This window comes from Melanaphis sacchari, unplaced genomic scaffold, assembly GCF_002803265.2.
Source record: "Melanaphis sacchari strain LSU unplaced genomic scaffold, SCAv2.0 Contig27_pilon_pilon, whole genome shotgun sequence".
Classification (NCBI taxonomy): domain Eukaryota; kingdom Metazoa; phylum Arthropoda; class Insecta; order Hemiptera; family Aphididae; genus Melanaphis; species Melanaphis sacchari.
Window position 1 is genome coordinate 1,183,992 of NW_020271152.1, and position 23,862 is coordinate 1,207,853.

Here is a 23,862-nt window from a genome sequence, read left to right on the forward strand (position 1 = left end):
TTTACTCTATATTAATTTATTGTACAATATTTGTGCATTAGTATACTATTTAACAATAGAACTGGGTAAGATTAGGAAAACCCAAAAGTTTAAGTTGTTTACTATTATAGGATTCATAGCAGTAAACTAAATCATTTTTATTTATAATAATCCAATATTTATTCCAACTTTAACATATGCAATGAAACTTCCTCTAATGAACATTTTTTTGAGAATAATATATTTTTATTACTTTTCAATGGGAAAACCTCCAAATAGTGGACACAATTTTAATTTTAATTTAAAAATAACAATAGAAAAATTCACTTTCACTAGTTTATTAATAACAAACTAGATCAGAAATCAAACTATATTTATGACACAGTATGCATTCCTATTTTTAAGTCTTTTTTTTTTTATATTATTTAAAAATGTATTGTTAAAACATTAAAATTATTTATATCATTAAAAATTTAATTATCAGGAATGTTTCTAACAAAATAAATAAATACTACTTATGCCTTAACAAATAATAAATAAAATCACAAAGGTCGATACACCTCATCTAGTTTGTTCAAAACACAACTGGTTACCCTCGCCAGCAAAGACACCTCTAGTGTTAATGACAACAAGTGTAGCCTCAAGTGAGAGTTAACATATTAAAACATTAAACAATATTATAGTTTAATTTAACTTAGAAAATTTTTTAATAATTTTTTTATGAATTTCGAAGGTTTATGAATAGTGGACAAAATTTCAATTACCATGTGTCTACAATTCAGAGTTACCACTACGTAAGAATATGTATTTTGATTTTAACATATTATTATGCATTTTTATAATTATAATTTTAATTTAACGAAGTTAATTCATTTTTATTTATCTACTAATATATTGAAGATAAAAATTATAATACTATTAAATTTTTACTCAAAATTTGAAAAGTTATTTTAACTATTTTTTTATAATTCTATTGTTATTTTTTGATGCGCAAATTATATATGATATTTTTGAGCAGGTAAACAGTCGTTACTCTAATGATAACTAACAATTAAACTTATAAGGTAAGCAGTATTAAAGTATTGTATTTTTGTTCAATACAATTAATCAATCATTGAATAATCATATAAACTAAGTATAGAGTATAGACTAAACATAATATACTATTTTGTAAAAATGTCAAAAGATTTTTATTACAAATAAATCCATACAAGTTCAATTTATTAATAAATACTGATAACTATATAATATTCATAATTTTTTTTTTTAATATTGTATGTACAATTCGAAGAAAATAATACTTATTTTGTTTATTTAATGTATATATATAAATGTATATAATGTAATATAGCTCTACCTACCTCAACTCATTAAATTGAATAAAATAAATAAAAAGTGTAAGAAACTAATCAAACATATGAGGATAGAAAAATTTAATAGTTGACAACACTTTGACAACATCTTAACTGATAAAATATACATTAAATAACCATTTAGATAAACCATAAAACAATTTTGATGGTTTTTGGTGTAAGGGGGTATTAGAAGCAAATCAATTTGATAACCCTTAATAAGTGCAAACTTAAATATTAAATTGCAAGGTAAAGTCAAGGAATTATAATTATACATTTGTTCTGACATCAGTTTACACTTTACGTTAATAAAATTATTCAAAGATTAATATCACCACAATTTGAGTAATCTCAAATAAAATATAAATTGTATTCAGATAAAAGAAATAAAAATAAATTATACATTCAAGTAACAAGTATTTAGTTGTATAAAACAATTATAAGCGACAATTTATGGTTGAAATTTGTATTTCTATAATTAATAATGATAATAATAATGAAAAATAATAATACAAAACCAATTTTTGGTCTTGATGATTATTATTATTGTTAAAAAATATTTCTCACTAAATAAAAGTAAAAGTAAAATAAAACATATTACTATATTACTAATATGATATTACACAAATATAAAAAGTTTTTAATGATTGTAAAACACTTAAAAAATTATAATTATAAAAGTAGGAATATGTCCTTAAACATTTAATACTTCTTCAACTTATTACAGCCAATTTCGTTGCCTGAAAATAAAATACAATTTTAAAACTGGAAATCATAAATAGAGAAGTATTATATATTTGATTTAAATGAAGTAAATTATAAAAAAAATAAGCAATATAAAAATAATTTTGAAATTATGTCATGGAATAAACCTACATATTTTTTTAACATAAGAATAAAAAATTTTTTGTTTATACATATTATATTTTACGCATCATACATAAACAATAAAATAAGAAAAGAAAACAATATTAGTATGGCAACAGTGCAAATATGAGAACCATATAAAAATGATCAACTATGTAATCATTAACCATATTATAGTGAAAAAAATTAATATTTAATATAATAAAATAATAAAAATTATTTAAAAATTATATATATATATATATGATAAATAATTATATAAAATATTATTTAGTAGTAATAAATTATTCAATGTTAAAATATGTTAATATAATTTTAATCGTACACATTATATTTTATATAAAAATTACAATATATTTTTGAAATGTGTTATTATAGATTTATAATGAATGCAAAGATAGATAGTTAAATAGAATACAAATAAATAAGTATATAAAAATTAAAACAGAAAAGTCAATATCATAAAATCAAGAAAACAATAATAGTTAGATTAGCATTTATAATAACACTGTCAATAAGTTGTTTAAATAATCATATCAGAAAAAAGGAAAAACACTTTCAAGAAAAATTTTTATCTCACAAACTGCAAAGAATCTTAAGCATAAAATATGTGCTCATTAAAAAGTAAGATAGAAGAAAAAGTTTAATGGAAAAAATTATTAGAAATATAAAACCAACTAGTACAATTTTAGAGACTATAACATTATTTTTCATATTTAACCTTAATGATCTTGCATTTCTGCTTATGTCTTTGAATACATGTATTTACTTAATACTTATTAATTTAATTTGTTAAATTAAAATAACAAACATAATTAATTAGATGAAATACAATATAAAAGTATTAATATTGATCACAGTTAATACACTCAATTAATTAGACCTTGGCACTCAAATTATTAGTAAAGGCTAAGGTTTTAGATGTATTTATATGTTAAACATAGAAACAAAAATTTAAACAGAAAATAAACTGGTAATAACTATAATTATTGGGTTAGTATGGATTAACATGAACGTTAACAAGTTAGAAAAAATTCATTTGAAAATTAAACATCCTTTTAATTTATAGGATATTTTTTTAAATATTGTTATATTGTAACTATAACTAATAATAATGAACATTTAGATAAACGCAAGAGTTTAATTTACCAAAATATTAAAGCATATTCTGTCAATAATAATTACTTCTAAAATTAAAAATTAACTAAAACTAACTACAAAAACACATACAAAATATGACATCAATTTAAATTTTTATATGCATAATATAAAGCTACATTTGATTTAGAAAATTTGAGCAAAAAAAGTAATTTGGTTTATATTGGTTTTGGATATTAAGGGTAATGGTTCTAATTAATTTGGGCAAAAAGTTCTAAAATAAAAATTAAACAATTATTATTATATATTTAATTATTTACAAGATTACGTCATAGAATACAGTATAAACACTAAGCAGTTATATGTTCTATAAAAGACCTATAGCCTCTAATTGATTATCGTGGCACTTATGTAATATTACAGTAAATTAAATTAAGATATTTTTACTACATGTTATTACTGCATTATATTATTTTAAGACAATTAAAAAAAAAATTTTCAAAACAAAATAATACGAATAGGTTAGTCAAACTAAGTTTAAGCTAATAAACCAATTCCTTGCAATAAGCATAGATAACCTATTTTATACTTTTTAACAGGAGTATCCATAATTTTTTTTTTAAATATCTGTTTCTTTAATATATTTTAGATTTATGACTCACATACCTTTCTTTTTAATAAGTAGTGTAATGAATAATATTTTAAAGAAAAATAACAGAAATTTTTATTTTTATGGTAAAATTCCAAATTTAAGAAGTAAAATTATATGTTAGAAGAAATTTGTTTGATGGCAGTTGTTGTGTATACTTCATGATTTAATGAACAGACCTACTTATATTATTTAATTTAAAAATTACAACATTTTTACATAATAATATAGTGCAGAAGCATGCGGTAATCGCAATAATGGAATTAAGCAAAATAAACAAAAATATATGCAGCTAAAATAAAGTAAATGAAAATAATAGTGTAAACACTACAATTTAATTAGGTACCTCATAGTTAATGTAGGTTTTTGATTTTTAACATTAATTGTCTTACATGTGTCTTGTGAAGTTATCCTTGTGTTTACTGTAAAATCAAAAAATATACATTACAGTTGTTTATTGTGATAAAGAATATGTGGATTTTACTATTGTTTGCAAATTTAATTGAGAACTGCATGCATGTCCAAACTGAATTAAGGTTAAAGTTTCATAAACCCAAAACAGTCTACAGATTATTCAAATCATTGTGTAAATCATAAACTATTCAAATCCTTTGAAAATTTCCTGATATAAACTACACTTAGGCTTAATACTTAATATTAAAATGTTAAAAATTTACATTGACTAAAACTATTAGATTTATAATTAGAATATACTGTTTATTTATTATTTATAAAAGGTTTAATTATTTTTATTTATATTCAACTATCTTTAGGTGCATGCAATTATTACATACAACTTAGATTCATTAAATTTAATTAATAATAAATTAACAATTAATACATAAAACCATAACAAAACATTTAACCAACATCCTTTTATTTTTATTTATTTCATGTCATTAATACAACTTACCAGATTTTGTGGTTAATATATTATTAGTATTATTTCGTGTTTTAGTAACAGCTTTGGCAAGAATTGGATCTGCCAGTGTCTTAGTTGCAGCCATAATAAGTGGCATATTTTCTTGATTAACTTTCCTATTAGTAAGTCCAGCTTTGTGATTATTGAGTATCAACCTTTTTCTTTGTATGGTAGGCTTAGTAATTGATTTAGTAAGGCAACGTGTATCAATAGGTGGTTTACTACGATGAGGAGTAGTTGTAGCCAGACGTTTAACAGATGCTAAATCTAAATTTTGTTTCAATACAAAAGTATTATTTAAATTTTCTGCTTGAGATGAAATTACTACAGTTTCATCAGCGTTTGAGTCTGGTGATGTGTCCATTTTATTAATTTCAGGCTGTAATGTGATTTGTTCCAATTTATCTTCAACAATTTGCAACGGACTCTTAAAAATATTGAAAATTATTTTTAAAAGGTTTGATTCTTCAAATAGTTTAATAACTTACCATGCATTCTTCTAATTTAATAGGTCTTGAAAATTCAGGTTTTGTACAGGTTTTCAAATTTTCAATGCTAAGCTCATTTAAATTAAAAAACATATCCCTCTTGATTTTACATTGGTTACCTGGTGAAAAATCCCAGCTAACTGCTTTCAAACCACCCAAAAATGATTTTGTTACATTCTAGAACGAATCAAAACAAAAAATAAATAACAAATTAATTAAACATAGGTCATTTTTTATCATAACAATGTCTTAGTCAAAACATAATGATTACTTACAATATGATTTTTTTTCATATCTTCTGTATTTTTATTATGTGCGTTTAATAATGTATAATATTGATTAGATTTTTCCGCAAGCATAGTTATTAGTTCATTACTGATATTAAGGTTACTATCCAATATCATACCAATTTCATTTCTATGCTCAAGGAGGGTAGCTTGCTCTTCTATGACAACCTAAATATTTGTATGAAAATTATTAATTGTTTTAATAAGAAATGTTTAAATACATACCTCAGCATTAAAACGAACAATATCAATATCTAAAAATTGTTTGACATTATTTTCTTCAAGTTTTTTTATAAACATGTCTAATTCATTGTTAGATGCAATCACTTCATCCCATAATATATTTAATTGAGCATTTAAACTAGCCATACGCCCTTGAAATTGTTGAATAGCCATGTTTATTCGATTCAATTCACTGGTCTACAAAAATAAATAAATAGTAAACTTTGATCAATTAAAAATAAAATAAATGATAATTACTACAAACCATTTCATCTAAATTTGGAACATTAAATGAAGAAAATCGTTCAAGTAAATTTTTCTTTAAAAATATTCTCAATTCAGTTTTCTTTTGTGTTGATTCCAAACGAAGAATTTCATTATGTTTTTTTATTTTACCAGCAAATAAAGATTCCAAAGTTGATTTAAGATCTTCTAAATTGTCTGGTGGTACTGGTGTTTTAGACTTCATTAATTCTTCGTGTTTTTTTTTCAGATGTTGAATTTCATCTTCTAAGCCAGATATTAATTTTGTGTAATGTGATGGAGGATGGTTGATTGACATTACATTTTCTTTCAACTTTAATAAGAACACAGGTATTATAGATTATAATCAAAGGAAATATTTAAAAACCCACAAAATTAATATTTACATTAGATTTGATTTTCATAGCCCGAGAAGCATATTTTAATGTGTTATGAGTATCTTCATATGATGATATAGCTGGCGATACACATGAAATCATCAAAGTCTTACAGTTTCCACCGAGAGAATCTTTTAATAATCTAGTTAATTTTGAATCTCTGTAAGGTATATGCCTCAATCCATCTGACAAGTTATTAATACAATTTCCTATCATAAATAATAAATATGATATTTAATATAGATATACAATATATAACTATAATACATAAATATAACTTAATTTGTACATATGTAATTAAATATTTAATTTTTTATATATTAAATAATATATTTAATAGTTCAAATTCTTAAACATAATATTTATTATTTAATATTATTAAAACAGAAACATACCAAGAGCAAGTAGCGATTTATTAATGTTAGATCCTTCTTTAAACCTCATCCCTTTATTAGAAGATGCTCTTTCTGAACCAGCAAGATCAACCATAGACAACTTGGCCATTTTTACCTGATCTGTATGTTTAAATGTCATCTGTATGTACACTTGAAACAATGCATGTGATCTAGATGATTCGGCATTGGCATCAGTAGGGTGTTGTGTACGATTGTCATTTCCTCTACGTAGCATTTCAATAAGTTCATCAACATTATTTACCATTTTTATTGTAATGCCAGCTACTGATGTTGTATTTCCACATTCACGTAAAAATAAAGGTTTTTTATCGCTTACTAATAAGTCATATACCATTTCATTATAAACCTAAAATAAAAATAATTTTAAATAATTATTTTTTTTAGTATGATATTTTAATACATTACTTCAAGATAGGAAACATAAATTTCAAATTTTTTAGAATTTTGTTGTTCATTAACTTTTTCATACAAATCTTTCATAGTTAAATATGTAATACCATAGTGAGTTTCATTACCCAGCATGGTAAATGTTTTTCCAGCACCTGTTGCTCCATAAACAAAAACTACAATACAAAAATAAATGAATTTTAAATAAAAAGTAAAATATTAAAACATTTATGTAGTAAGTGATATAAATATCATAAATTAATAATAATCATTCAATTAAAAAATAATGGTATTGACTTTAAAATACATATGAATAACATAATATTATATACATCATGTTTTAAGCTTTTTCTAGAAGAAAGGTGGGTTCATATTACTTTATAATCAATAAGTTCATAATTGTCTTAAATGATACACTTTAAAAACATACAGAAATTTAACATTTTTAAATTTTTAATGTTTAAATTTTATTATATAAAATTGGTACATACCAGAACAGTTATATCCACACAAAAGTTTGTTAAGTAAATCTTTAGTGCTTTCATTGTAAATATCTTCATTAGAACTTTGAGGTCCAAAAACTCGATGAAAATCATATTTTATCGATTTATGTTGTCTTTTTGAAATATCTCTGGGGTTTTGTTTAACACCATGGAAAAAAAATGGTGTCTCATCTTGCTTTGGATCAAATATCAAAGTATTATCATTTCTGATTCTTATTGTTTTACTGTAAATCATAAAACAAGGTTAAATACAAAAAATTTAAAAACTAGTGGCTTAATTTAAAATTTAATAAGTTTAATTTTTATATATTAAAATAAGGTTTAATATTAATTAATAATTATATTTATCAGTAAACATTTTAATTAATAAAGTTTTTATTTAGTTAAGGTATTTTAAAATTAAGCAATACAAAAGTAGTAGCCAAACTATTTATTTTTTTTTTTGTTTCTTCCTCCTTATGTTTAAAAAAAGTACTGGAATTTTTTTAATTTTTACCTCCCACCCCACCCCACTCACAATAGTACTAAGTTTCAGTGATAATATAATTTTCTATTTTTATAGAAACCATTCCCATTTATGAAAATCAAAAAATTTTTACTGCCATAAAAAGTGATGACAAACGGGAAAAAAAACACACATCGTTGGAAACACATTTATTGTTCTACTCAAAATCTAAAGTGAAAATTGAATATGGTGGTTGTTCAAAAAAAAATAAAAATACTTGTCATAACTAAATACAGTGGAAGTGTTCCATAACGTTTTCACTAAAATAATTATCGAGTTTGACTACTTGTTTGGATTTAAATAGTCTTAAATTAATTCGTAACTCCTACACACGGTCATATCCTGAATAAAAATTTGTTTCTCTTTATGAATATTTTTTAGGACCAATCTGTAACTATGTAATTATTTTTTAAGCCCTTTAATAAAAAAATAATTGTAAAATTTTGTATATTTCTTAATAAATTATTATTATTTAACTTGGTAACACTGTAAATTATCAATCAAGCCTTATTCGTGCTGACTTTGATCTTAGAGTAAGTTGAGACTTTGAGAGTTTAAAAACATAATTTAAATAAAAATTATTTATCAGTTCTCAAATTTAATTATTTAAGTTATATTTAAGAACAAATTAATAATTAACAAATACCAAACACCTACCGACTATATTTTGTAACTATTGTTTAATAACTTTAATAGTTTATTTATCAAATATATTATTTGTTGTAGAGTAATTTAACTAAGTGCTTTAAGTTTTGTGAGACAATTATAAATTATTTTCTCTTATATTTTTGTATTTGATGTGATAATTATTTAATTCCATTTTAAAATTAAACAAATGTCATGTAAAATGAACATTTTAAGAAAATCAGTAATGAATGAAAAACTAAAAATATTTATTAGAAAATTAGCAACATTGAAAAATGCAAATAGACCTACACCAATGACAGTTTTTGATCGGAAAGCTAAAATTATTCAAAAACAGCGAGCAGCAATAGCAGAAGATAGTTCAGTTTATGAATATATTAAAGAAGAAGTTGGATATCGTTTATCAGACCGGCTCTTTGATATAAAACGTCAATTTAATTTAGTGGTTGATTTAGGTTGTGGATATGGACATGTATCAAAACACATTTCTATAGACAACGTAAAAGAGTTAATTATGTGTGATGTATGCCAAGAAATTCTGAATAAATCTAAAAATCCTGAACCTGAAGTAAAGGTTAGTAAAATAGTAGTGGACGAAGAAAAATTACCTTTTGAAAATGATAGTATTGATTTAATAATTAGTTGCTTAAATCTCCATTGGGTAAATAATTTACCTTCAACATTTCTACAAATTAAAAATTGTTTGAAAAATGATGGAGTTTTTCTAGGAGCTATGTTAGCAGGCGACACTTTGTATGAATTACGTTCATCATTACAATTAGCAGGCATCGAACGTGATGGAGGTGTAGCACCTAGAATATCACCATTTGTCCGTCTTAGAGATGTGGGAGCATTAATGCAAAGTGCTGGATTTTCTATGTTAACATTGGATACAGATGAACTAATTATTCGTTATCCATCAATTTTTGAACTAATGTGGGACCTAAAAGGCATGGGAGAAAATAATGCTGTTCTACAACGACCTTTGAGACTAAACAAAAATACTATGTTTTCTGCAGCTACTATATATGATAAACTTTATGGTAATCAAGATGATAACAGTGATACTAAAGGTATTCCAGCTACATTTCAAGTTTTGTATATGATAGGATGGAAACCAGATCCATCACAACCAAAACCATTATCTCGAGGTTCAGGACAAATTTCAATTAAAGATATAGGAGAACTTGATAAGATTGTTAAGAACTTAGGAAAAATTGAAACATAATTTTTTTATTAATCTAAAAATTTTAAATGATCATTAATTAATTTGATTTTAATTTAATGTGTTAAAAATGAGAAAAATTAGCTGTATATACTTTATGAAATTAAATTTTCGAACATTAATAAAATTAATGTAATGAATAATACTTCATAGGTAATTTAGTATTTTGTACAGTATTGATGTATGAATATTTCATGTAAAAACGTTTAAAAAATAAAAATATCTAGTTGTATATATGAATGATATATTATAATTGATTACAAATAGATACTAATTATTATTCTAGTAATTTAAGTAGGCGACTTAGTAAATGAAAAAAAATCCTTTCATAATATTCCTACAAAATTATTTCTTAAAACTATGTCTGTATTCATTGGCAACTGTTGTATACCACAAATCCTTTTTCAGTAATATTTATTATGATATAGTTTTTATGTTTAATTTGGTCAATAGATATTAAATCTACTGAACATATTAGTTAATATAAAAAAAAAAAAAAATGTATAACTATAACAAATTATGGACGAAAAGCCCATTTAAAAAAAAATTGGACAAAAAGTTGTGGATTCAGTTTTTATAGTCGGACAAAAAATCTGAAAATACAAAATATTCTGTATAATAAATATTTAAAATTTAAAAATCTTTGTATATTTTTCAATTTTTTTTATTCTCATCATTTCATATAACTAACAAAAATATATTTTGTATTTTTGGATATAATAATATAATATAATATATATGTACAAATACTTTTAAATTTTTAAAATAAATATTTATTAAGTAGAATATTTTGTGTTTTCAAACTTTTTGTCACATACTAAAAACGTGCTCAGACTTTGTTCAACTAAAAATACTGAATCTGGATTTTTTGTTCAATTTCTTTTAAAATGGACTTTTTGACCAATTACCAACTACAACATATCACATGGTAATAAAATAAAAATACCAAATAACTACATATCGAAGGTGACAGTAAATGATATTTGTTTTTTTGTTACAATTGTTTAATTATTAAGTAATAATACATCTTAAGTATAATCCTATGAATTATAGTATGCATATGAAATTTAATACTTTCTCAACAATAATATAGGTATCAAAGTTTATTTTGGAATATTTTTCTTTATTTTGTGATTTTGTATACTTAGTAATGCAAACTCTTCTAAATCTATTAATTTAATTTAAAAAAAAAAAAAATATAGGTAGATAGGTATATCAAAATTGAATGTTAATAATAAAAGTTAAATAATATCGTATTTTATATAGTAAAATAATAGTCTTACGGTTTAAGTAAATCATCTTCTTCTGGTAATGGTTTAATACGGACAAATACTCGCATTTGTTCTTCTTGAACAACATTTCGTCCCCGACCAGGTACAAGTTTTTTCAAATTTTCTAAGCTTCTACGGTTAAGTACCATTATGAAATTGTGCTGAAATTATACAAATACAAATTTATATTCTTATTAATAATCACTTATCAAATATTAAATTTATTTTAAAATCCTTATCTTTTGGTACTCTTCTAAAGAAAATTTTTTTAAATATTTTCATAAAAACACTTCAATTCGTTTTTTTTTAAATTTACATTCTTATCAAAATTCAGCGGTATAATAAGAAAAAAATTATTATTCGAAATAATAACAAATAATAAAACTGGAATTACCAGCCATAACGCTCAAAAATAGGAAACAAATCTTTGAATAGCTCACGGATTAGCTAAAGAAGAACCATATCGATATTATGAAATTTGTGTGCAAGTCCTTACCAATCTATAAAGCGGCGATTGTGTGTATCAAATTATGTTAAAGCCGTTTTGTTTATTTTCATTCTCAATCGGACTATTATAAGTTACTCCAAAAATAATTAAAACCGGACACGAGTTTAATAGATCTATAATGACATCAACGAAAACATTTCGAATAATTGATCACTAGTAAAATTAAAGTACCAAAGATAAAAATATAAAATTAATATAAATGTAAAATTGCCAGATATTTCTTACACCGCACTACAACACTAAACCATATAATATCAGTAACATTACCAATTGTCATTTACCATAGACTATAGAGTATTAATTTCAGAAAATACGTTATGTTTACGAATTCGTGATTTTAAAAAAAAACCAATAAACGTATGATAACTACAATAATCCAACCACATTCACGCTCTGTAGATCCAATTTACTCGATTACAGTGCAAACAACATAATTTGAGAATAATATTTGAAAATAAAATATTAAGTCTAGAAAAAAAATAGTATTTTTTACATTTTTTTTTCAGGTTGGTACTACGCCACTACAGTAATGGATAATATATTATCTTATTGTAATTAAGACATATTACGGTCACAGATATGTACAATAAATATTGTATGATGTATTATATTGTGGCATTTCCACGCCGTGATTATAAATTTGTGTTTTTTTATCTGCCTCGACTTTATTATTTCTCAATCTACCGCTGTTATCTCGGTGGAAGAACCGGGGCTGATAGCGTGATAACTATATCGTGATTTGTGAAAACGCCTGTGATAAACAGTATTGCGGTTAACGGTTTTGTGTTTGATTTCATAATTTTGTTACTTATTACTAAATATTCGGTTGTATAAGATAAATACTATAAAATAATTGATTAGTTGAGTATTACTGTATCAAAAATGCGAGTTTTTTAATACGATTTTGATGATTGACGACTGCTGGACGCAATGCCGGCAGCGGACTCAAACAAGTTCATCACGAACAGCTTACCAGAGTTCCTATTACTCCTCTCGCAATCTCCAGAAACCGTGTTTACCATGGATCCAGTAATGTTGCGGGACTTTCATACGGTGATTGTCTGTTACGACGCACACGTCTTCTATCGGAACCTCGGTGACGTGGACGGACCCACCGTCGGCCTGGACGAATTTGTGTTATACTGCGACAGCAAAATCCAGCCGCAGCTAATCGACAACGACGAAAGCTCTGGATACGTTTATCGATGTTTGATGACCGTCAGCGATTTGATCCGAACTGAACCGTGGGCCCGGCTTTACGACATCGTCGGTACCCGTATCATGCGCCGCTTGCTGTTTGACTGTCTGCTGTTTGTACCATTGGGCCGACACGTATACTACTGCGTGCGATCGCCATCACAACACGCGGGCCGATACGAAGTGTTGCAGGCGTTCCGAGTCCGGGCCGGTTCGCGGTGGACACCGAAACTGCCACCACCGCCACCACGGAAATATTTTAACTTTGCGGGCCTGTTACGGGACGTGCAACCAATCGGACGCCAAGACTCGTCCGACATGTTGCGCAGCATATTACAAACCGATGTCATCGGCACGATAGCCGGTCGTCCTACGGACGTTGGCACGGCGTGTCTCGACCAGCTTGTACGCAAGCTCAAAGTTATGGCAGAGAAGGACACTTCACGCACGTACTGGAACATTTACCAGGACGTAGTAGGCGATTGCGCATCGGCCGAGGTACCATTAGGTAGGGTTAAGTCGTTCGCCAGAACGGTGGTGCGTAAGATCGTGCCGCAAGAGCTGTTCGGAACGGCAGGTAACCGAGACCAGTTCTGCGACAACCTGTGCCAGGTGTTGAACGGTGGTAAGTTCCACGATTACACGGTGCAGCACGTCGTGCACAAGATCAAGATGAAAAAGTTTAAATGGTTGAACGGCGTTGCCGAAGACCGACGAACCGAGATAGCGACCAAAACGCTGGTGTGGCTGATCAACGAGTTCGTCTTTGGCAGGATTGTACACTGCTTTCAGATCGTAATGACCACCACGCCCAACAACGGTGTCGTCTACATGGTTAAGGCTAAGTGGGCGAACATGTGTCGCGAGAAGATATCACCGCTGATGGCCGACGGTAGCGAGTTTTTCAAGCAGATCCAGCCAAACCCACTCGAGCCGTCGTCATCATCGTACAGGAACTGGAAAGTATGCCCGTACGCGAAACCCAATGGGGTGCGTCTGATATTCAAGCTGCGGTTGAAAGAAGGCATCAACGAGAAGCGGCTGACTGACGATTGTCTGACGTTTCTGCGATGCTTGTCACGCTCCCAACCGCTCGAATACCGGTCCTTGACGAGGCCACAATTCTTCCGTGAATGGAAGGCGCTCCAAGAGTCCCGTGGCGGTGCCACCTTGTACTTCGTGCGTACGGACTTCCGTGACGCATTCACCAGCTTCATGCACGACAAACTGCGAACGGTCGTCCGAGACCGAATCAAAGAGCGTTTTGGTAAGAAGCAGAAGACGGTGGCCGTGCACACGGTGGACGAGGTGAAAATCGGCGGTGGCAGCACCGTGTACTGTAAGAAGCGCAGATACGTTGGCGGACTACCAACGCCGGAGTTCCAAGGTGGTTCGCTTGTGTTCCACGACAAGACTGATGTGGTGCCGTTGTTCCGGATCTGGGACACGGTACGCCGGTGCATCGGGTGTAACGTTGTGGAGCGGGGTGGCCTCCGGCGAGTTATGACCAGGGGCGTAGTGCAAGGCGACAGGTTGTCTGTGGCCCTGTGCGACCTGTTACTGGCAGATCTGCACGCCCAACGGCTTACAGACCTGGTGGACAGCTCATCGGGCTGCCGGCTGTTCCGGTTTGTCGACGACTACCTGTTCGTGTCGCCCGACCGTGACTCCGCACGTCGGTACCTGGCCGCAATGCACGCTGGATTTGACGAGTACGGGCTCCGGCTGAACCGGTCCAAGACCGAGACGAACCTAGACGACAAAGGCGGCAGCGGAAGGACCGTGAAATTCTTGGGTTTCCGGTTGAACGCGGCCACGGGCGAAGTGACCAAAGACGCCTCCGCGTGCCGAAACCGCCGACCCCTGCATTTTTTCGACTACGGGTTGGGCCGTGGTCGGCCAGGCCGATCACTATACGCCAAAGTCAGTCGGCCCGGCTGGCATCATATGCCCATCGTGCTGGTCAGCAAATCGTTCAACTCGGTGGCCACCGTGGCCCAAAACGTGGCGTCCGTGGTCGCGTACAAGGCGTTCGCCGTCATCACGGCAGTCAAGCAATATTTCTTCCATCTGAACCCCTCGTTCCTGGTCAACACGGTGCGCGCGGTCGCACGGATCGTGTACGCCAATGCGCGCGCCTCCGTCCGGCACTCGGCCGTCACGGCCATGCAATGCAAGTGGATCGTGTATGAGGTGTATGCCACCATGTTCCGTGCACATTTTTCGCCGGACGACGTCCGAGTCGCGTCTGTTGTGCATCAGATCCGGTGCGCGCAGACTTCTGTCGGACGCAAGTGCGTCACTCGCGTCCTAAGGGCTGCCTTGAGACACCGCGATTTCGCCAAGATGTTCAGTTGATGCACTCGCCCGTGCCCCACTATCGTTGCCGTTAGAATACTATTGTTGTTATTGTTATTGATATTATTTTGTTACCTGCTCATTAACCATTATGATAGCATCGTATCTTGTTCTCGATCACTTTATTTTAAGTATTATTATAATTTTCAAGTTTTTAGTTTATTTGTTTAGTCTCTTTGACTGTTTGTACGTCTGTAAAGAAACGATAATATATTAATATGTATTGAAAGTACAGAACACAAGTCTAAAAAGCCGAGGTAGAATTACTAATCTGAAGGACCCTAAAAAAAAATATTATTGATATGTCGATTAATCAATTTACTTTCTTGGTATTAGGTTAAAGACTTAAAGTTGGATAGTTTAAAAAATAATAATATTTCAACTAAGTAGGTACGTAGATAGTACCTATATTATTATTGATTAAGTGTTTTTTAAATCGAGACACAAGTAGATCAAGTGCAGATACGACTGAGTCTATAACAATTTAAAATAAAGGGATGTGTATGATTTCTTAAAATGGAACATCAACCTTATGCCCCCATCTATTTCATCACCCTCGCTAAATTCAACACTATTACCGGGACGATAGTTTAGATAAAACGACGCTGTTACTCAATAATAAAGTTTAAAAGTTATAACTTTAATCAGGCCATCATCTTATAAATAGTCACTATATTGATTTAAAATGTCATAACATTTATTACATTGCTTTCAAAAATAAATCAATATATTTTTACGACCTAAAAATATATGTATATTATATGTACTCGTATATGGCAGTTATTGCGGACTAATAAATTTAATCGTTAGCCTATAAATATTAAATAATAATTTTAACTACAAAATATTATGCTTTTACATAGGTGATGTATTTCATGATATTATATACAATTATTATAATATCAACCTTTCAGTCATACCTCATAGTTTATACAGATCTATTAAAAATGTAGTTTTAGAAAGTCAATTTTTATTTTTTCTATTATGTCCAATAATTAATACATAAACTGTGTTAAGAATGCCTAGTTTTTTTAATTAAATTACAAGTAATCAATATAAAAGATGATTATTAAATTACCTAGGTAGGTAGGTAACTGAATACATGATATATTATATAAATCACATTTAATTTTGGTTAATGTATAGTGTCTACTGTCTAATATCAAAGACACTGTTTGGTATCAGATTTAATCACTTTTTTTGTATTTTTTTTAGCTTTGATGGAATGAAAACTCCGTTGAGATAGTATTTTTAATTTAATTGTCAAGTTTTTGAACGATTGTTCGTCATGAATTACCTACATAAATGGGTGGGAGTGTAGGACACGCAACCATTAAGGCATTCAATTTCATAACATTAAATAAGTTTAATTTATTCCCTGTCCTGTGATAAGATTTTACAGAATATAGTCTATACTAAAGCCGTGGTCTATACTTATAGGTATATGGCACTTGACACAGGTTCACGAAAATGTAATGTCTTTGATGAACTGGTGTAGTGATGTTTGGTAATCTGTAGTCTGTACTAGCTACTGTGTGTAATGTGTATGATCAAAGTTAGTAATAGTAGGCAATAGCTTGCAGTGCTAAATAAATCTATTTTATCATTTAAACAAAGGCCAATATTTATATAATATATTATTTATAGTATTTATACAATAAATTCGTTTCAGATACTTGTCACTTGTCAGCTGCTACTTTCATTTTCGTATTTTGGCTCTGCGTCTGCGCTCGTACTATTTAATAGTTAATAATGCGCATGCGGTATATATCAGCTGATAAAATTTATATACCATTTATTTATTATGGTATACTATTGATAGTCAAGTTCAAACAATAAAAATTAAAATTGATAATATTTTTGATCTCAAAAATTGAATATTCGAATGATCGATTCACTATTACCAAAGTTGTCGATTTATAGTTTTAACTTATTGTTATTTTTGCTCGTTTTTAAATATCCTTGTCATTTTTGCATTACGATGAAATTATGTGGCGATACCTTAATGTCTAATTAGGTACTCACAACTCGTAAGTACTTCGTAAGGTGATCTACCCAAGCTTTTTCCTATTTTCATTTTCCTTAGTGGAACTAAATGGTTTGTGATTTACAAGTCTTCAATATCGTCTAACACCAATTAATTGGTAAAATTACTAATGTTTTATACTTAATTGTAGTGCAATAATTGTTGTACACATGCAATAATTATGTCCAATTTCCTGAAAATCTTTAAAATTTTAAATTATCAGTAGGTACATTAATGAAAAAATTAGATGCAATTCTAAGTACTTATTAGATTATTTGGTATTTATTACAACTTCAACTCTACTACAGTATCACAAAAAAGTCTTGATAATAGTTAATATTTAATTAAAATTATGTTATAATAAAATAGTTTTAAAAAATTATTCATTCTGGTTTTATTCTTTCTTCTTCAGTTTTTCAGTTCATTCGGAACTATTTCTGCCTTCATTAAGGTTTCCATATTATATGTAACCTCAAAGATAGTATTCCAGTACACATTATTCAATTCTTAAGTAACTATGTCAATCCACCATATCTTTGATTTCCTTTTAGATCTTGTTCTATTTATTTTTCCAATTTACCAATTGATCAAACAATTTTCAGGCATGACCAAACTATTTCAATCGTATATCACAAATCAATTTACACAAAATAATATCTGGCATTTATAATTTTAGTAGTTCCTAATTTTTTTTATCAAATATTTTTATTTCTTGATTGAAGTTTGATATATTACAAAGTCATTTTCATTTAAATGTCATTATCCTTTTTATCATTACATTTTATTAATGATTTTCTTATTATTATAAGTCATTAACTTTTAGTTTGTTCTTTGAAATCGCAAAGTATTTTATTTTTTCTTCATTTATAAATAGCTCTATAAACATAATATGGACTTTAGTAATTTCAGAGTTAAATTGCTTCCTTCTCTTTAGTCTCTTTTATCACTATAATATCATCAGTTTAATACTTCAAATTTTACTAAATATTTTTATTTTATTTACATATTTCCTTAACTGTAATATGCCTATTTATTATCTATAAATATTAAATAAAAGTCTATTCCAAATTTATAGTATTTTTTTGTTATATTCTTTACCATGAATATATGATCAGTAGTTTCTTTACCTTTTCAAAAACCATATAGATTTATTCCAATTAGATCCTTAATATAACAATAAAATTACAAGTTAAATTGGTACTTATTTTAATTGAAATTACCAGTTTTATTGTATAGAAAAAATGTTGTTTTCTAGATTATTAGGATAAAAACATTTGGTTCGTTTAATTAAAATTATGTTTACTATCTACTTTAATCTTTAGAAAAAATTATTTTTCATATGATCTTACAGATTCTTATGTAAGAGCATCATGTAGTATCACATACTTGTAGATGAGCCATCAAAATGGCAGTCGCGGTATTGGATAAATATCATTTGGGCATTAGTGCTATTGTTGTTGTGGCTATGCAACTTTTATTTTTCACTATTGCTGTTACATTTCAGTATGATAAAGTGGCAGACTTTGCTGGTGGTATAAGTTTCATTTTAGTGGGTGTGCTAACATATGGATTAGCTCAGGTAAAATATGCTAAATTATTACTTTTCAGTATATCAGTTATTACTATTAACATTGATTTAACAAAACTAATAAATTAAATATTAATTAAATACCTAATGGTCAAAGTGAATAAAATTAGGTTAAATTATTAAATGATATGTTAACCATACTATTTGAGTTAAATATTTTATAATAATTACATTATATACAATTATATTTTATAAAATGTATGTAGTGATATAAAATTATTATTAAACTATTACAAATTAAACATACTTGACGATATACTATTTTATTTATTTAGACTAATGTCGAAAAATACCTGTAATATTATAAATTTATAATTTATATGAAAGTATAGAAAAATAGTATAGGCAACCAAACATATTGTATAAATATTGCATATACAAGTCCCTGGATTTGAATACATTTTTAACAATAATATCTAAATATATTTAGTATATAAAATATAAATATATTCATTTTAAAAATTATAATACTTAAATTAATTTAATCATTGGAATAATTTTTTATCATTATTCAAATATATTAAATATTAAATTGAAAGAAAAATATTAGCTTATTAAATAAAATGTTTTGGTATTAACACTATTAACTAATAGATACTGTAAATTTGATACAGAAAAAATATATGCTTTGTTAATCTAATAATTAGTAATAAAGAACTAAAAAAGAATAATTTAATAATTTAAGTAATTAAATTTATTTTAGTACATTACTTTTTTTTTATATATATACAGACACATGATAATCGACAATTTATGGTAACATTATTTGTATGTATTTGGGGTGCTCGATTAAGTTCTTATTTGTTTTATCGAATAATAAAAATTGGAAGAGATGCTACATTTCCAGATAGACGCAGTAATATGATTCGCTTTGCTGTGTTTTGGACATTTCAAGTAAGATCTAAGTATTATTTTGGCAATGTATTTAATTATAAACTATTATTAATATTATGTTATACTAATTTGTTATTTACTTTTTTAATTATTCTCCAGGCTATTTGGGTACTTGTTGTTAGTTTGCCTATTATTGTTATCAATGCACCCCATAATTCTATAAAAGCTGGAGCCCCTAAAACTATGACAACTTTGGATACTGTTGGCTGTTGTGTGTTTATTTTTGGCTTCATTATCGAAACTTTTGCTGATTTACAAAAGTATGCATTTAGAAGTGAAGAGACAAATAAAGGAAAGTGGTGTGATGATGGTAAGTCAAAAAGTACTACTTTAGTCATGCTATAGTCAAAATAACCCTCTTATTAATATCTTCTGTTAAATATATTTTTTTAAACTTGGAAATTTAAGACTTACAAACCTTAAAATCAGATCATTAGTCATTACTAATGCTGCCTGAATTTGTATACAAAAATTATCGTTAAATATGCAGGTCATATTAATGCACTCAAAAATTAAAAAATATACAAAAAAATTGTTATTGTATGTTAAAAAAACATTTTAAAAAAATTAAAAAATATATTTAAGTGAAAAAAATACAATTTAATATCAGTATTTAAAATGTATAAGTAGCATAAATTTTTTAATAATTATTGAAAGAGTTACAACACGATGTAACAAAATGTGCTTTTAAATTATCAAATTGAAAACTTTCACGATTGCCTTGTAGCAACCTTTTAAACTTCGAAAAACTTCTTTTCATGTTTGCTGACACAATGGATGCATATTTGAAGCAAGAAAAATCCTCCAGTGACAACTCTGCAATTAAGACCATCATTATTACTTATTTCTTCGGTTATAATTCCAGAAATCCTATAATATTATGTTGGCTTAATCTTATGTCCCAGAAATCAGATTATTTATATTATATATTTGCCAATGTTTATAAGATAATGCTTCTATTATTATTCAATGTTGTATGTCTGTAGCTAGAATTCTCTATAGTAAAATATTTTGTTTTGTTTGGTCGAATAATATTTGTCAGAAATATCGGCATTTACAAATATATCAAACTTAGAGTAAAATTTTAAATATTCTACTTGGTATTTATAAAATATGCACATTTTATGTAATTATCAAGAAATTTGCAAAAAACAATTAATAACAGAATTTATATATTATGAATGTTAAGATATTTAAACAGAATTATTATAAGTTAAATGTAGAAGAATATGCATTTGCATAAAAATTTCGCCCCTAATCATTACTCATTAGTCATTACCCACAATATTTCAATTATTTATTTTCTTAAATTATCATTTGATTATTTTTTTTATTAAGTTAGATTAAATATTAATCTGTATTAATAAAATTCATTGTTATAAATTAAATTAAATTACTTGTATTTTGAATTTATATTGTGTGAGTTAAGTGTATATTAATATATAATTGTAAAATAATGTTATACTTTACTAATGTAAATAATTTTAATATTAAAATTACTATTTTTAGCTACTTATAAGTTTAGGAAATAAGTTAAATTACAAAAACTAAAAAAAAAAAAAAATAATAATAATAAATAACTATGTGTAATTGTTGTTAAAAAAGTTAGTTGTAAAACTTAAAAAAGTGCATGAATTTTAAATTAAACCACATGAATAGTATAACTATGAGTATTCTTTAGTATTTTTATTAACAAAAAACCTTGGTTAAAATTGAACATTTCTATGGTAAGATATAAAAATTTTTCAATTATCATTAACACAATGTACTTAAAAATAAAAGAAATAATACTAAGTTAAAAATGTATATTCTAATATATGTTTAAATTTTATCAATTGCACGTTTATAATCTAGTCAATGGCATTAGTTGATTTTATTATAAATGCTGAGACTTATATCAATAACAAAAAATATTTGTATTAATAATAAAATAATTAGGTAGTATTAACTAATTTAAAATTACTTATAAACTGTCATATTTAAAATAATGTTAAAATGTATTGAACATTTATATTAATATAACCATGTATAGTTAAAAATTCCATTGCCAAATAATAAAGCAATTTGTTTAAAAATATTATTACACTTTTAAGAAAAGTCAAAGAAAGACTAATATATTACTGTTATATATTTTTAATTTATAATATGCTTATCTTTTTATAGGTTTGTGGAGTATGTCTAGGCATCCAAATTATTTCGGAGAAATTGTATTGTGGTGGGGTGTTTTTATTGTGTCATTAAATGTGATTGAAGGACCCGAGTATATTGTTGTTATATCACCAATTTTTACAACATTTATCATACTTTTTCTGTCTGGTATTCCACATTTAGAACGAGTTTCTGATCATAGATTTAGAAAGTATGTTAACTAAATAAATAAATTACTTTTTTGTAATCTGTGTTATGTGTTGTAGTTTTTGATAATATACTGATTTTATGTTAATTAGTTTAAAGATTAGTGTTATCCATAATGTGTAATTGATTTATCCTGTTTTTCACTAAATAAATAGTTATAAAAATTTAATATTTATTAATCATGTTATTTTTTAAATTTTAGCAATGCTCATTATCAGCTGTACAAACGATCCACTTCACCATTAATACCTATACCGCCATCTCTTTATATTGAAGTGCCTGGTTTTATTAAAATGCTTTGTTGTTGTGAACTACCATTATATAATTGGATGAAAGCACATCCATCAGATCCACCAGAAGCAGCCCCAGCTCCAAAATCATCCTAGCAAAAAAAGGGAGCGGGTGTAACTATGGTACAGATTACAGATCGCTCCCAAGAAGGTCCTGTGTATTCGACAGCTACCACGTACGTCTAAAATATAAAGTATCTATAAAAATTAATATGATGATGAATGTTATAAAAATAATGTATTTAGGCAGTATAGATGTCATTAAATAGATAATTATTAAAAAGCCAATGTATAATGCCTATTTCTTTTCAGATATTGTTTAGTTATGGTAAAATTACTATTAACAAATGTTATTTTTATTCTAAACACATTTTGTTTTGTTAGTTACTTAACAGTTTGTATGTGAGTGCATATTTCATTAAATATATTACTGTGATACCACAGTTTTTTTTATTTTTAAAGTTTTAGCTTGTAAAAGTATCTATTATGTCATGTAGGTTTGAAATATGGGCTCTAACAATGTTACAAAGCTAATAAAAATAATTTAAATTAATGTTTATGGTACATAGTTTTATAATAAAAACACTAATAATTCGTATAAATGCACCCTACAGATTTAAAAAATTATGTATTAACATGAAACATACCTTGAAAGAAAATCCAAATTATATTATTGTTTTTAAAATATTTTCATAGATAGGTAATCATATTATTCTACATTTTCTAATAATTATTTAAATTGTCTTCTTTATAATTGATCAATTAAATCAACTAAAAAATATATTCTAGTTTAAATTTTATTCTTATACTTGTAGATAGTATATATATATATGTATGTATGAGTAACTTGTATACATTTTGAAAAAAAAAAGTAAAATTAATATTAATCTAAAATACATATATTTTAAATTTAAATAAATTAATACGGTTTAGTTTTTAAATTTGTATTTATTATTAATTTAATATTGTTTAGATTAGGCTGTCTAAAAAATGTTAGACTAAAGCATTATTAGTTGGCACGGTGCAGTTCTTAAAAAATGATCGGTACCGCTTCTCAACCAGTTCCCAAAAACGTCTCTTTGGTTCTCGATACTGGTTCTTATTAAAAATAATAGTTAGGTGTCGTATACGTATTATACATTTTTTTACTTTAATTTTCATTGTAATCTCGCATAAAATCACGTTATTG

The 23,862-nt window shown here is 27.2% G+C and overlaps 4 protein-coding genes across 8 annotated transcripts; 3 read left to right on the top strand and 1 right to left on the bottom strand.

Annotated features, from left to right (window-relative positions):
- Positions 1-1,966: 1,966 nt before the first annotated feature.
- Positions 1,967-12,289, bottom strand: LOC112595548 (kinesin-like protein KIF18A). 3 transcript variants are annotated; one of them, XM_025340797.1, is made up of 13 exons: positions 11,954-12,289; positions 11,470-11,618; positions 7,800-8,035; positions 7,327-7,484; positions 6,901-7,267; positions 6,515-6,714; positions 6,130-6,441; positions 5,868-6,062; positions 5,631-5,810; positions 5,356-5,532; positions 4,859-5,294; positions 4,292-4,367; positions 1,967-2,071 (listed from the first exon to the last, which is right to left on the bottom strand). In XM_025340797.1, the coding sequence occupies exons 2-13, from the start codon at positions 11,604-11,606 to the stop codon at positions 2,053-2,055; spliced, it is 2,493 nt and encodes an 830-aa protein (XP_025196582.1). In that variant the 5' UTR covers positions 11,607-11,618; positions 11,954-12,289; the 3' UTR covers positions 1,967-2,052. The 3 variants fall into 3 exon arrangements, with proteins under 3 accessions (XP_025196582.1, XP_025196585.1, XP_025196584.1); XM_025340799.1 differs by having other exon boundaries at positions 2,053-2,071; positions 12,191-12,278; XM_025340800.1 differs by lacking the exon at positions 4,292-4,367.
- LOC112595549 (arginine-hydroxylase NDUFAF5, mitochondrial) lies at positions 9,152-10,240 on the top strand. Its single transcript, XM_025340801.1, has one exon. It carries the CDS (start codon positions 9,152-9,154, stop codon positions 10,187-10,189), a length of 1,038 nt encoding a protein of 345 aa, XP_025196586.1. The 3' UTR covers positions 10,190-10,240.
- Positions 12,290-12,749: 460 nt separating the features above from the next.
- LOC112595547 (telomerase reverse transcriptase-like) lies at positions 12,750-16,179 on the top strand. Its single transcript, XM_025340796.1, has one exon. It carries the CDS (start codon positions 12,896-12,898, stop codon positions 15,518-15,520), a length of 2,625 nt encoding a protein of 874 aa, XP_025196581.1. The 5' UTR covers positions 12,750-12,895; the 3' UTR covers positions 15,521-16,179.
- A 1,183-nt stretch (positions 16,180-17,362) lies between these two features.
- On the top strand, positions 17,363-23,205 carry LOC112595444. Of its 3 annotated transcripts, none has more exons than XM_025340670.1 (6): positions 17,363-17,537; positions 18,898-19,125; positions 19,867-20,028; positions 20,128-20,338; positions 22,192-22,387; positions 22,586-23,205. In XM_025340670.1, the coding sequence occupies exons 2-6, from the start codon at positions 18,952-18,954 to the stop codon at positions 22,767-22,769; spliced, it is 927 nt and encodes a 308-aa protein (XP_025196455.1). In that variant the 5' UTR covers positions 17,363-17,537; positions 18,898-18,951; the 3' UTR covers positions 22,770-23,205. The 3 variants fall into 3 exon arrangements, with proteins under 3 accessions (XP_025196455.1, XP_025196453.1, XP_025196454.1); XM_025340668.1 differs by having other exon boundaries at positions 17,363-17,550; positions 22,586-23,204; XM_025340669.1 differs by lacking the exon at positions 17,363-17,537 and adding an exon at positions 17,559-17,664.
- The last annotated feature ends 657 nt before the right edge of the window (positions 23,206-23,862 follow it).

Coding starts and splice junctions, on each gene's coding strand:
- LOC112595549 (XM_025340801.1), top strand. CDS start 9,152: ATGTCATGTAAAATGAACATTTTAAGAAAATCAGTAATGAATGAAAAA.
- LOC112595548 (XM_025340797.1), bottom strand. CDS start 11,606: ATGGTACTTAACCGTAGAAGCTTAGAAAATTTGAAAAAACTTGTACCT. Junction 8,036..11,469: donor GAAGATGATTTACTTAAACC/GTAAGACTATTA, acceptor TATGATTTACAG/TAAAACAATAAGAATCAGAA. Junction 5,295..5,355: donor TTAAATTAGAAGAATGCATG/GTAAGTTATTAA, acceptor AATATTTTTAAG/AGTCCGTTGCAAATTGTTGA.
- LOC112595547 (XM_025340796.1), top strand. CDS start 12,896: ATGCCGGCAGCGGACTCAAACAAGTTCATCACGAACAGCTTACCAGAG.
- LOC112595444 (XM_025340670.1), top strand. CDS start 18,952: ATGGCAGTCGCGGTATTGGATAAATATCATTTGGGCATTAGTGCTATT. Junction 20,339..22,191: donor AGGAAAGTGGTGTGATGATG/GTAAGTCAAAAA, acceptor ATCTTTTTATAG/GTTTGTGGAGTATGTCTAGG. Junction 22,388..22,585: donor TCTGATCATAGATTTAGAAA/GTATGTTAACTA, acceptor TTTAAATTTTAG/CAATGCTCATTATCAGCTGT.